This window comes from Callorhinus ursinus, unplaced genomic scaffold (assembly GCF_003265705.2).
Source record: "Callorhinus ursinus isolate GAN/ISIS: 27379988/994484 unplaced genomic scaffold, GSC_fseal_2.0 scaffold26, whole genome shotgun sequence".
NCBI classification, from domain to species: domain Eukaryota; kingdom Metazoa; phylum Chordata; class Mammalia; order Carnivora; family Otariidae; genus Callorhinus; species Callorhinus ursinus.
Window position 1 is genome coordinate 7,411,146 of NW_027397088.1, and position 13,704 is coordinate 7,424,849.

The window sequence follows — 13,704 nt, forward strand, 5'->3', positions numbered from 1 at the left end:
ACGGAGACATGGGGAGCTGCTGAGGAAAACCACATGGAGGCCTGTGCTTTTTGCTTTCCTGAGTTCGCTACTCCACGTGGGGGTGGAGGGATCGCTCTGTGAAGGCTATTTGGAGGGGGCCCATGGCATGAGGTCATGCATTACTTGCTGGCTCCTCCCTGTGAAAGCAGAGAGTCAATATCCAGCCTGCCCTAGACACAGGCCACCTCACCCTGCTGATTCAAGTGTCAAAGGTCCTGGGGGAACAGTATTCAAATGCCCCTGCTAACTGCCTTTCGCATCTCACAGTGGTTCCTCAGGAGCATAAAATAGAAGAAGTGAAACTGAACATTCACCCCTGTAGCGGGGGAGAGGACAAGCGCCGAAGGCCCTGAGTTTGGGGCCCACTCTTTTCCTGTCAGTCACACGCAAGGCCTGGCCATGAAGGGTTTCACAGCGGCCCTCCTCGTCTGGAGTCTCTTATCTCTGAGTCGCAGTAGCAACAAAGCCTGGCCCACACACACGGTCTGCCGGGATGGGAACCTGGAAGTGCTCTACCAGAGTTGCGGTAAGGTCTTTTAAAAACGTGGTCGTTTGTGTTTATGGGGAAATGAAGGCCCGCAGATGGGAGCTGCGGAAGCATTGGGCTGGGGTGGGAAAGGGTGAGAGGACCAGGACCCAAATACTTTGTCCATTTGCAGTGGGTCTGCAAGGCCATTGAGAGCCCTTGGGAGAAGGAGAGGTGTGGGGTGGGAAGTCGGAAAGGGCCCGAAGAGGGCCACAAAGAGGGCAAGGAAAAGGCATTGAGTCTAAATAGAGCAATTCACTAAAACTGCAGAGCCAGAAAAAACCCAAAATGACTGAGGAGTCTACCAAATCATGAAACCTCATTAGCTCAAAATTAAGAAAAGATGCTTCCATTAGTCACCCCCACCCCAAACTGTATACCTGGGCTACCTTTCCAGGTTATTGAGTTTGCAAATTGAGTGAAAAGATCACATATATCAAAAGAGAAGATTTCTGTCCTTCCTGTGACATTCCTAGGGTAGCATTGCTCATTCATTAATTCAGCACTTACCTTGTGGCCGTCAATGCCAGGGTTTTTTCTAGGGCCAGGCATAACCGAAGGGTATGAGCCATGGTTATTACCCCAATGGGGCCAACGTCTTTACCAACAAACCATACAAGCTAAGGAATCAGAACGCAGGGAACTGTTGCAGTAGGTGTCTGAACCAACCTTTTGGAGTATATGTTAGTCTACAAGGGCTGTTAGAGCAGAGTACCACGGACTGGGGTCTTAAACAACAGATACTTATTTTCTCACAGTTCTGGAGGCTTCAAGTCCAAGATCAAGGTGTTGGCAGGGTTGGTGTCTCCTGAGGTCCCGCCCCTTGACTTGTAGATGGCTGTCCTCCCCGTGTCCTCACTTGGTCTGTCCTCTGTGCCTGGCTGTGTCCTAATCTCCTCTTCTTATAAGAACACCAATCCTATTGGATTAGAGCCCATCCCTAGAACTTCACTTAACCTTAATCACCTCTTTAAAGACCCCATCTTCAAATAAAATCATATTCTAAGGTACTAAGGGTCAGGACTTCAACATATTAATTTGGTGGGGGAGGGAGGAGGCACACTTCAGTCCACAAAGGGGGCTTGAGAGGGGAAAAATGAGCTCAGCTTTAGGATCACATCTTGAATGAAGATTAGAGGACAGGCTCAAGGAAGAGCATGCCAGTGTGAAATATGACACTTTGGAGGTAGACGGGAAGCAAAATGCAGTTTGGACTGAAGGAGCTGGAAAAGTGATACTCTGTCAGTATTTAAATTAGCCTCACAATAATCTGGGGAGCAGTGGAGATGTTGCACTTGAGCAGATAGCTGATCATGCAGCTGCCACCCAGGGAGTTGCCTTTTGGAGAGGCTGGTCTCCAGGGCCATTTGTCTAAATTGATTTTACTCTTTTAAAAACAAGGAACACTGAACACTGAAATGCACAAAAACTTTTTTTTTTCTAATGTAAAAGAGAATGAATGGCTAGATGCTGTAGGTATTGATCTTATTACTCTTGCTCTTCCCATGGGGATGGGATGCTTTCTGTTGGCATCTATGCATTGTAGGTGCAGGATGAGAAGCAAGAGTTGAGATGAATGGACTGCTCGGGATTTGTTTTTCCAATTCATCCTCCCATAAAAGGTTGCCATGGCTGGTCCCTCCCCCAGACCAGCCTGCAGCCTGCAGCCAAGCCTGGCACAGCCTTTCAAGTCACTGCCAAGAAAGGCAAGAGAAGCGGATGCATCAGGAGAAGAACAAAAGCATATCACCGGCCTCTGGGGATAACTCCTCCCTCCGGGTAGCTGCTCCGTGGAGTCAACAAATGTCAGCACAAGCCCTGCTCTGGCCCCTCAGAGAAAAGGGATGGAGGAGACACAGTTCTCATCAAAGAGTAGTGGGATCAGACAATTTAACAACAGGGTAAATGCTGTGTGTGAAGGGCCGGAATAGAGGCACATAGCATGCACCAGGGCTCATGGTGGTTGGAAAGGGTGACCTTAGGGGTCTAACCCTGCCAGGGGAAGGGTCATCAAGCTTGACCTTAACCTCAAAGAATGACAAAAAATAGTAATTATAATACCTTATGTCCGTGGAAGGTTTATATGTGCCAGGCTAAGTGCTTCCTATGCATTATTACTTTATGGATGTCTAAACGAGAGTTAGAGATGTCAGGTAACTCTTCCAAAGACACACAGGTAATAGTGGCAGAATTACATCCTGGGGGCACAGAGAAGGCATGAAGTAAATATCTGTGGAATTGAAATGACTTGATCCCAGGTCTGGCTGACTCTGGAGGCTGTGTTTTAATCTCCTGCTGTCTGGGGTTTTGTCAGAAGACCGGTGGTAGAGGTGAGGAATGGGAAGGATGACTTGGCACAGAGAATGGCATGTTGACAACAGGGAGATGTGACCAGGCAGAGAGTTCAGGGGGCTGCAGAAGGGCTGGAACACAGAGACTGAGGAGACATGAGGTAGGAAATGTGACGAGAGCCCAGGTGTGATGGTGAATTTGATGTGTCACCTTATTTGGGCCACAGGATGTCCTCGTTAAATACTTTCTGTGTATGACTATGAGGGTGTTTCTAGACATTAGCATTGAAATCAGTGACCTGAGTAAAAGCAGATCACCCTCCCTCCCCAGTGTGGGTGGTCACCATCCAATCTGTTGGGGGCCTGAAGAGAACAAAAGGTGGAGGGAGGAAGGATTCGCTCTCTCAGCCAGACTGTAAACTGGGACTTTGACCTGCTTACAGCACTCCTGGCTACCTGGCTCTCTCGGATCTTCAGACTACACCACCAGCCTTGCTGGGTCTCCAGTTTGCAAATGGCAGATCATGGGGCTTCTCAGCCTCCATAATCATGTACGCCGATATCTTCTGATAAATCTTCTTTTATTATATATATTCTTTCTAATATATATTTCCATTGGTTCTGTTTCTCTGGAGAACCCTGACTAATGCAGTAAGAGACGAGATTGGGCTGCATCCCTTTGGCAATGAGGAGATTGCATTTGGAAAGATTCCCTCAGGGAATGGGTAGAAGAATGAATATTAGATTGAAAGCTATTCGAGGCCACAGCCAGGGTTTATAGCCTGTAGAATCAATAATCCAGGGGGCGCCTGGGTGACTCAGTCAGTTAGGCCTCTGCCTTCAGCTCAGGTCATGATCCCAGGGTCCTGGGATCTAGCCCCATGTCCTGCTCTCTGCTCAGCAAGGAACCTGCTTCTCCCTCTCCCTCTGCCCCTCCCTGCTGCTTATGCTCACGTGCTCACTCTCTCTCTCTCTCTCTCTCTCTCTCTCTCTGTCAAATAAACAAATAAAATCTTTGAAAAATAATAATAATAATCCAGGAAAGAAATATGACAGGTCAAACTAGTATCATATCAACAGCCTCAACATCAGAAGGAATCTCTGATATACTCTGGTGTCAACAGAAAAAAAAAGCAGTGTCTTAGAGCTTCTCTAAAGGTGGGTCCTGCCTCATCTCCTGAGAACCGCTGAGGCATCAGGAACTGAATGGTCGCATACCCCTCCCCAGATGGAGATAGTCCTCCCTATAGCTGCTGCATTCACAGCAGGGCAGCCCCCCCCACCCCACCCCTGCTCCCAAGGCTTTCACATCTATAACATAGAACAAAGGCCATGTGTTGAGACCCTCTAAACCCTGGTGTTCAGATCTCCTTCACGCACGTCAGGGTCTTCTAGAATCCCAACATGCACACAGATGTGGGGTCATCATCCGACAAAAATAAAATAAAGTAAAAACAAAGGATCTACTGTTTTCTGGGTTCGTTTTTTCCTTCTTGTTTTGTTTTATAATTTTAGTGGTGGGGGGGCATCTCTTAGGCTAGACACTGTTTTAAATAACATAAAAATCCTTGGGGAGAAAGAAAGAAACTCACAAGCAGTTGCTGGTGTCTGAATACTGACCAGGAAGTGAGTACAATTTTCTGAAAAAGCAGAAATCCTGTTCTGTTCAACTGTTAGTGCTACAGTAAAGAGGGACAGAAGGGGGGAAAAAGCAGCCTGGGGCCTTTCTTTTGCTAAGTCATAAGACAATTCCCAGGGCTAGCAAAAACCCAGGGACCCCACCCCGTTTACATGCCACAAATGTCCACCAATATATTTATTTATATGCTGCCTCTATCATACCAGCTCACAGGCTAGATTGAAAAATCCCACAGGACTGGAGGATGAAGGAGGCAGTGGGAAAGGAGCGGGAAGCGGGGGGGATAATAAATCCAGGAGAGATCAGGACACATAGAACTGATAAGTCAGTGTAAGAAGTAAGATCTGGGAGTCTGAGGTCAGCCAACCTCATTCCAGACCTTGGGCAATATTCTCTCTCCTGTCTTTGATTGCAAAGTGGGCATATGAGTTTTCAATGGATGCACTAATGGTTACCGCTTGGTGGCTTAAAATGACACCCGTGTATTCTTTTAGTGTTCCAGAGGTCAGAAATCCAAAGTCAACTTCACTTAGTGAAGGGCCACACTCCCTTGGAAACTCTAGGGGAGAATCTCTTTCCTGGCCTTTTCCAGCTTCTACAACTGCATTCCTTGGCTCATGGCCCCTTCCTCCATCTTCAAAGCCAGTAAGATAGCACATTGCTTCAACATCTTATACTGCTTTCTTCTATGCCAAATCTCCCTCTGCCTCCCTCTGATGGGGACACTGAGCTTGGGATAATCTCCCCATCTCAAGATCCTTAACTTAATCCCATCTGCAAATTTCCTTTTGCTATATAAGGTGACATTGGCAGGTTCTGGGGATTAGGACATTCAGGAGCCATTATTCAGCCCATTACAATAGGGATAATAATTTTACCTACCTCTCAGGGCTATGTGAGGATTAAGTGAAAAGAACTGTATGAAAAGTGCATAGTACATACTTAGCACATAAATCTTTGCTGTTGATGACTTGCAAAATATTTTCTAGTCAATAGAGGTATATTTGATTATGAGCTTCCTTGAAGCCATATCAAACAAGAAAATTACATTGCTTGCAAAATAAAATCCGTTTTTAAGACGTCTAGCTTTTCCTGATACTGGGATGATCTATGAGAGGAATTTCTACCTGAAGCGATGTGACTCCCAACCACTGTTTTTCATGGAAACAAGGAGCAAGGATTCATCACCAAAATGCAACTCAGGATCAATTTTGCAAATGGCTGCGGTAGAGGCTTCCATGAATGGAGCACTTGCAGGTCTGGATTGCTCAAGGGAAAGTTAGACTGCCTATAGGACTAGCCACATGTGCTCCAGACAGCCATCCATAAATACTTTTGTTGCCATTGTTGTTTACTGTTTTGGGTTTTTTGATAAGGAGCTAGGTTGTATTTTTTGACAAGAACCCTGAGTGTGAACCTCAGTATTGTCATTTAACATACTTTGATATGCTTTCACATGCTTTGACATCAGCCAGGCAGAGAAGAGGGTCATAAAAAGTAAAGTACCTATGACACGTGCCTAAATGACTCCATGTCTCCCTTTTGATATCTCCGATACAGTCAACCTGGCCATTCCCATGGCTCCTGTGAGTAGTCTAGGACAGGTATTGGCAAATGACGCCCACAGGCCAAATCCCACATGCTGCCTGGTTTAATGGCCCGTGAGCTAAGAATGGTTTTTACACATTCAGATGGCTACAAGATTCAAAAGAAGAAGAATATTTGTGACATGTGAAAATTACATGAAATGCCAATTTCTGTGTCCATAAAGTTTTATTGGAACATGGCCACACTCATTTGTTTCTGTATTGCTTATGGCTTCTCCCATAAGTAGGGTGATGGTGACTACATGGCCACAGATCCTGAAATATTAACTATTTGGCTCCCTGGTCAAGGGTAGGAAAGAATCTCTCAAGCTCTTCACCAGATCAGAGCCTCCAGTTCTGTGTCTTCTGATGATTCTAACCATGGAGAGGCTGTGTGGCCAAGTAATCTTGACACCAAAACCATCGTGAGTGCAGGAATTCGTACGACACCTTTGAGGGTATCACCATTTCCATAATAATCTCCTGCTGCTGCGTAACATTATATAATTTATAACATCCCTCCATTTATAAGCTCTCGTTCAGTCCTTACAAACAGTCCTACGAGGTGTGTAGCATGTTTATCTCCATTTTCCAGATATGGAAACTGAAGTACATACATATTAACTATCTTATCAGGTAACATACCTGAGCCTTGGTGCAACCCTAAGTGTCTGACTCCATTCCCAGTGACTTAAAGCTATATTACGGAATTCCAATATGGAGCAACCCATGCATCTGATCCCAGCATAGGGTAGGGATAGGGAGAAGAGACAGCTCAAAAACAAAGTCTTTGGGTGAGGAAGTGAAAACCCTACACTAGCAGAAGAAGCAGGAAGAGGAGGAAGGGAGGAGGGAGTGAAGGAGGAAGAGAGAGATTTGGTTTCTGATTCAAGGACTGTCCCATCCTCCCCCACCCCAGCCGCCCCTCTCCGCGCGCATTCAGAGCTGGGCCAGTTTGGCTCTTCCCAAATATCCATCAGAGACCTGTAGCAGCCATAGAAGAGAAGGAGCACCCACATCTACATTTTTTAGCCCTGTGTACCAAGCTCACTTTTGTGGCAAGGTGTTTGGAAATGACATCTACCAATTTTTTTTCCATTTTTAATTTATTTTTATTTTTTATTTTTAAATTAATTTATTTTTTAATTAATTTATTTTTTTATGTAGTGTTCCATGATTCATTGTTTGCGTATGACACCCAGTGCTCCAGGCAGTACGTGCCCTCTTTAACACCCAACACCAGGCTAACCCATCCCCCCACACCCCTCCCCTCTAGAACCCTCTCAGAGTCCACAGTCTCTCATCATCTACCAAATTTTTAGAAAAGGAAATGAAAGGTCATTCTCTTACCAGCGAGGACAGTTATTTTTCAGACGGAGCCCTCCTCTGAGGTTGGCTTACTTATTTTATAAGGAAACCCTATTTCCCCCACATCTGCCAGCAGCTTTTAGGTGGACAAATTGGTGAGTGGGGAGAGGAGGGGGAGCCCTATCTCCAGCAGGAAGTTGAGGGCTGTGGGTGGTTCCTAAGGGACCAGGGCCAGCCATCTGGGACGTTCCAGGGTCAGGGGACCATGGCATCTGGTCACCATGCTTCATACTTAATCAACACCTGCTCCTCTCTCCTTGAAGGCAGTCAGCCTTGTCCATATCTGCCTGAATAGGTTTTGCATGTGTGCTGAAGTTTTCAGCAGGGCAGGCACTTTATCTGACCTCCAAAAAAATCTTTCATTACAAAGTCAAAATCAAGTCACGTGCATCTGAGTAACCCATCAAGATAGTCAAACAGGACAATTAATCAGACCTTAAAAATGCAAAGCAATCCTGGCAACAACTCCTCCAAAATAAAGGGTAAACTGCAAATGACCTGGCTGCAGAGAAAAGCATGTTGATAAAGCGTTGGTAGAAAAGTTATTTTAAAACTGCCCTGGAAGGAAAGGGCAGCGGGGGTGGGGGGGACTGCTTTCCTCAAAGCCTAGTAATTCTGAAATAAATGGAGTATAAAACAACACAAAAGAAGCAACACTATCAAAAAAATAATAATAATGGAAAATATCACCTGCCACATAGTCATTTAACAGTACTTTAAAATATTGCACACAGAAAGCAATTTCTTCGTTTATTTTCCTGGATTAATAGGGATCTAAATACTGTACAATTAGAGAAAAGTAGACAAATAGGCAGGGAGACAACGATGCCATTTCAAAGGGATAAACAGGCACTCAAGATGAAACAGTTAGCTGCTGGGAGCATAGCGAGGTCTTTTTGCTCAAACTTAAAGGCAGAAGGTTGATTTTAAAAATAATAGTTCAGGGCGCCTGGGTGGCTCAGTCGTTAAGCGGCTGCCTTCAGCTCAGGTCGTGATCCCGGGGTCCTGGGATCGAGCCCCGCATCGGGCTCCCTGCTCCACGGGAAGCCTGCTTCTCCCTCTCCCTCTCCCCCTGCTTGTGTTCCTCCTCTGGCTGTGTCTCTCTCTATCAAATAAATAAAATAAAATCTTTTAAAAATAAATAAATAAATAAAAATAAAAATAATAGTTCAGTGGCTTGGTAGCAAGAGCTCACCTGTAATTATAATTCCTATTATTTTTAAAATCAATATATTTATTAAATATATAAAAATATGAGTGTCAACATTGAGACGCAGACTTTTAAAGATGGGAAAATTATTTTTAAAATATATATATTTATATGAGCATCTGTAAAATATATATGAGTGTCAACATTGAGATGCAGACTTTCAAAGATGGGAAGAGGAAAAAGTTGAAAGTGAACAGGAGCTGGAGAACAAATCTTGTAGGTGAGTTCTTGCTACCACACCACAGAACTCCTCCTCCTCACTTCTGTGAGGTCCTTTCAGCCACACCTCCAAGGTGGTGTGATTCCTCCCAAGCACTTTTTTTTTTTTTTGAATCGGCTGTCTCTCTCTCTTTTTTTTATAATTTTTTTATTGTTATATTAATCACCATATGTTACATCATTAGTTTTTGATGTAGTGTTCCATGATTCATTGTTTGTGCGTAACACCCAGTGCTCCACGCAGAACGTGCCCTCTTTAATACCCATCACCAGGCTAACCCATTCCCCCACCCCCTCCCCTCTAGAACCCTCAGTTTATTTTTCAGAATCCATCGTCTCTCATGGTTCGTCTCCCCCTCCGACTTACTCCCCTTCATTCTTCCCCTTCTGCTATCTTCTTCTTCTTTTTTTTTTCTTAACATATATTGCATTATCTGTTTCAGAAGTACAGATCTGTGATTCAACAGTCTTGCACAATTCACAGCACTCACCATAGCACATACCCTCCCCAATGTCTGTCACCCAGCCACCCCATCCCTCCCACCCCCCACCACTCCAGCAACCCTCAGTTTGTTTCCTGAGATTAAGAATTCCTCCTATCAGTGAGGTCATATGATACATGTCTTTCTCTGATTGACTTATTTCACTCAGCTCCCAAGCCCTTTTTTAAAAGAGATGCGGAGTCCCTTAATGACTAGGGACCTAAAGAGAGGGGGAAAAAGCCAAGAGTAAGTCTAAAAGACTCTTGGGTGCAGTCAGGAAATGTCTTCCTGGGTGCTGTTCACTGCTCTTTCCATCCTCAAGCAAAATCATGAGAAGCGGCTTTGCTCATGTTTTGGAGTAGAATCTTTGAAGAGGTAGAGATGGGGGAAGACTGTCTGTCCAGCTCTGCAGCTATTTCTGTGCAGACTACAACACAGACAATATACTCCCGAAGCCGCCACAGTGTGAGGTCCGGGGCAAGGTTTCAGACTTGCGACTGCAGAAGGGGGAGTGCGGGGGACTAAAGCAGCTTGTTTTGTCCAGGTCAAGGAAGGTGAAGGTGAAAGAGCCCCTTTCCAGCCCCAAACTGTGCAGCTGGAGAACCTGGCAGAGCCCCCTGCAACGCTGGTAAGAGCAAGCTGGAAGGCACAACACAGGAGCAGTGCTGGTCACACATATTGGGGTTGGGCAGGAGACAAATGCTCCCCTCCAAAACCCCAAACAACACGGTTGGCATTTTAATGAAAAGAAAAGGGTGACCAGTGCTGGAACTGTGTGCCGTGTGAGTCGGTGTTAGGTCTTTTCTGGGATGCCTTGTAAAGTGATATCTCAGGCCCCTGATCCAGTAGCTCTGTTCTGGAACCCTACAGAAGCCAAGTGAGCATCGTAAGAGGTATTCTGGGGGCCACCAGAAACAACCCTTTAACCATCCCTGTGGGTGCAGCTGATGGATGATTCATGCACAGTGGGCAATGTGCAAGTCACATCCGCCAGCCTCCTTTGGGGATCCGAGAAGGCATCATTGTGTGTCCCTTCTTGAAATTCTGTACCACTTCCCTCCACGCCTCTCTGCCTTCAGGACAGAAGTGAGTGGTAACCAACCCAATGGCTAGCAGGAGAAAGAAAAGATCCTCAGCCCAGAAAATGCTGCTTCCAAGCACAATTTACAGTCGAAGAAGTGCAGTCAATGGGCTCCCTTATTTGAAGCCTGACATAGCCCCTTATGGCCAGGTGGGAACTGAGCCAGCCCCAGTGAGAAATCCAGAACAGAATGATCAGCCTTACCTCTGTCTGTTAGCCATTAGAATCATGTCCCATAGCTGGGATCTTTCCTATTCAAAGGTCCTCCATATATTTTAGTGCTCAGTTTAATCTTCCTGTACAATATTATAAAACCCCCTTAAACAATTAAATACTACTTATACAATTAAGTGAAAATTTTGTAAATTAAACAAATTAATTTTATTGCAGACACACATACATTGGTCACATGTTTATTAATAGAATTGTCTTGAGTATTTAACTTAAAACAGCAGATTTCCTTAAATGCTTTAAAATCTTTAAAAGCAGGCAAGCAGACACAAACTACCACAAGGTATTCCACTTACTACCATTTGTTGTTAAACTACAGTATCTTTCAAAATATCGGTAACATGGGTTTATATTTATGTCTTTAACATTATTACAGTGATATTTACTCTTACCTGTACTCTTACATCATCCTGGGGTTATAGTCATACTTAGTTCAGTATTTTTCTAGGTGTCTAGGATGCCCCAGACCAAAGATATCACCTCAGACTAGCCAAGGATACAGGTTCCAAGTTACCAGCCTATTGACTGTGGGATCAATGGCTGGTCAGCAAGCTCTCTTTACTGACCTAGTACAACTTGAAGACTTAAAGCCCCTTCCTTGCACAAAGTTCCCTGTATCCTGGTGCTTTTTCCAGAAAAGATGTGTGTTTCCCAGGGTCATTGGGATGTTACTCACTGTCCTAGCATTATTATACATTAACCTGGTCTGTCAGCATTGCAGGAAGCTTACACCACCCAGAGTAATGTCAAATGTATAATTAGAGGGCTTGTTTAGAAGAAATGATAGACTTTGTACAGTTGAGACTCATCTGCACAACGTTTGGCTGACTCAGCAGCTTTGAAGATAGCACTGAATTGTCCTTTTACTTGTATCTTCTCCATGACTGCTGGTGCTGATTTGATTGTTGTCCAGCTTTCTATCCGAATTTTATATGAGAGCCCTCAAGCTCATCAGTCCTTCTGTTCCATTTTTTTTTTTCTGGCTCAGTCAGAACTCTTGGTCCTTACTCTTACCTTACTTCCAAAGATAGAGAAAAGTGCATTGTTCTCTCTGATCTGTCCATAGGGGTGGAACCACTCTGAATCCCCAAAGAACTAAGAATGAGGCTACGTGCTCATCTAGTGCTTGGGATGTGACCCGACTTCCTTCCTGCCATTGTTAGCACTGCAGCTCCCAGACATGCTGGCTAAGTAATTCTCAAAGACGAGTCATAAGAGACAAGGTCTTCAAGAGCTCAAAACAACAAGCACTGTCTTTCTGTCTCTTCCCAGCAACTGTCTGGTATTGCTAATTGCGTCTCCCCAACCAGCAGAGAGCAAGTTCCCGGGGGTGTCCTCCCACCCTACCCCTTCTCAGGGATGAGCATGCACACCACACTAGCATTTCCTTGCTGTCTGTTTACAGGTCCGAGGCCAGGGGAGCTAATCATAGTTCACAGTGGCTGGACAGCTACAGATGGAGGAGAGGGACACACAGGGTGAGGTACTAGAGCAGCTTTACTGATCTCTGAGGCCAAGGATCAGTTTCTGACAGTCTGCCTTATGGCATCTATTGTGGTCATGGGTGTCACATGACCATCTAGTTCTCCACGAGCCTGGCATTTGCAGGCACATAGAGAGGGGTCGGCATTCTGCCTTTCCTTGTCTACAGGCTGAGGGTAGACTGGGGACCTCTTACAGATTTGGGAAGTGTCCTGGCCAGATAGACCCTCAGGGCTTCCATCCAACTGCCTCCTCGTTCAGAACAACTTGAGCCAGAGAGGCAGTGTGTCCTAACCATAGCCACAAAGCTTCATGGCAGCTGAACACAACGGGATCTCCCAGGTCTGCTCTGCTTGCTCTCACAGCATAAAAGCCATGATGGGTGAACTCACACAATTTCAGGTCAAAGACCTCACGTACAGCAAGATCAGACCTCTCTCTCTTACCTCTATCTCCAAAGTCCTATGCAGCCCTTCTCTTAAGGCAATTTGTCCACATCCTTTCTTGCCCAGGATCCTATAAAACAAGAGCCTTTGTATATACAGAAGACCTATGGGGTCTTCTTATAATATTGAGAGGACCGGGCCGCCTGGGTGGCTCAGCTGGTTGAGCGTCTGCCTTCGGTTCAGGGCATGATCCCGGGGTCCTGGGATGGAGCCCCACATCGGGCTCCCTGCTCCGCGGGAAGCCTGCTTCTCCCTCTGCCACTCCCCCTGCTTGTGTTCCCTCTCTCGCTGTGTCTCTCTCTGTCAAATAAATAAATAAAATCTTTAAAAAAATAATATTGAGAGGACCAATGGCTCCATAAATGAACTGATTGCAGATCTTTCTTAGAAATGACATGGTTTTTGAGAGACGATGGACTCTGGAAAACAAAACTGAGGGTTCTAGAGGGGAGGGGGGTGGGGGGATGGGCTAGCCTGGTGATGGGTATTAAAGAGGGCACGTTCTGCGTGGAGCACTGGGTGTTGTGCAAAAACAATGAATCATGGAACACTACATCCAAAACTAATGATGTAATAATGTATGGTGATTAACATAACAATAAAAAATTTAAAAAAATTAGACAAAGTCCATCAAAAAAAACAAACTAATGATGTAATGTATGGTGATTAACATAACCTCATAATATAATTTTAAAAAAAGATATGGTTTTATAAAGCAGTGAAAGCAAGAGCATGTTTAGAATAGAGCTGCCTTGTTCTGTGGTCTGAACCTCATAAATTAGGAACCTCAACAGTTAGGAAACAAATAACCGGGACAGGGGACACCTGATTAACATATGATAGGTGACTTGGGCCCTTAAAGTCCTAAAGCTTGATGCCAGTGTCCTGCTTCTTCTGGTCTTTTCTCCATATATAGAAAAGCTTGCTAAGTGCAGCCAGCTTCAGCCATCAGGCAGATGCCTAAATGCCCAAATCCTTCGGTCCCTACTCCGTTGGAGTCAGCTGGCTTGGGTCTGAATCCAGGATAAAAGCTATTCCAAAAGGGAAGTAGTAGGAGCCTCAGTTCCCCCAGAGACTCTAATTTCTAGCCTGACTTACACTGAGCTGTTTGGGATCCAAGTG

General features: G+C 45.1%; 1 protein-coding gene across 2 annotated transcripts in view; it reads left to right on the forward strand.

Annotated features, from left to right (window-relative positions):
• Window positions 1–292: 292 nt before the first annotated feature.
• LY86 (lymphocyte antigen 86) overlaps window positions 293–13,704 on the forward strand; it is a 59,099-nt gene continuing 45,687 nt past the window's right edge. The window contains exon 1 of one of the 2 annotated variants that reach the window (XM_025890833.2): window positions 293–547. In XM_025890833.2, coding sequence (XP_025746618.2) covers window positions 421–547 — 127 coding nt within the window. In that variant the 5' untranslated portion in view covers window positions 293–420. The remainder of the gene's footprint in view (window positions 548–13,704) is intronic. The other variant, XM_025890832.2, reaches the window with a different exon arrangement.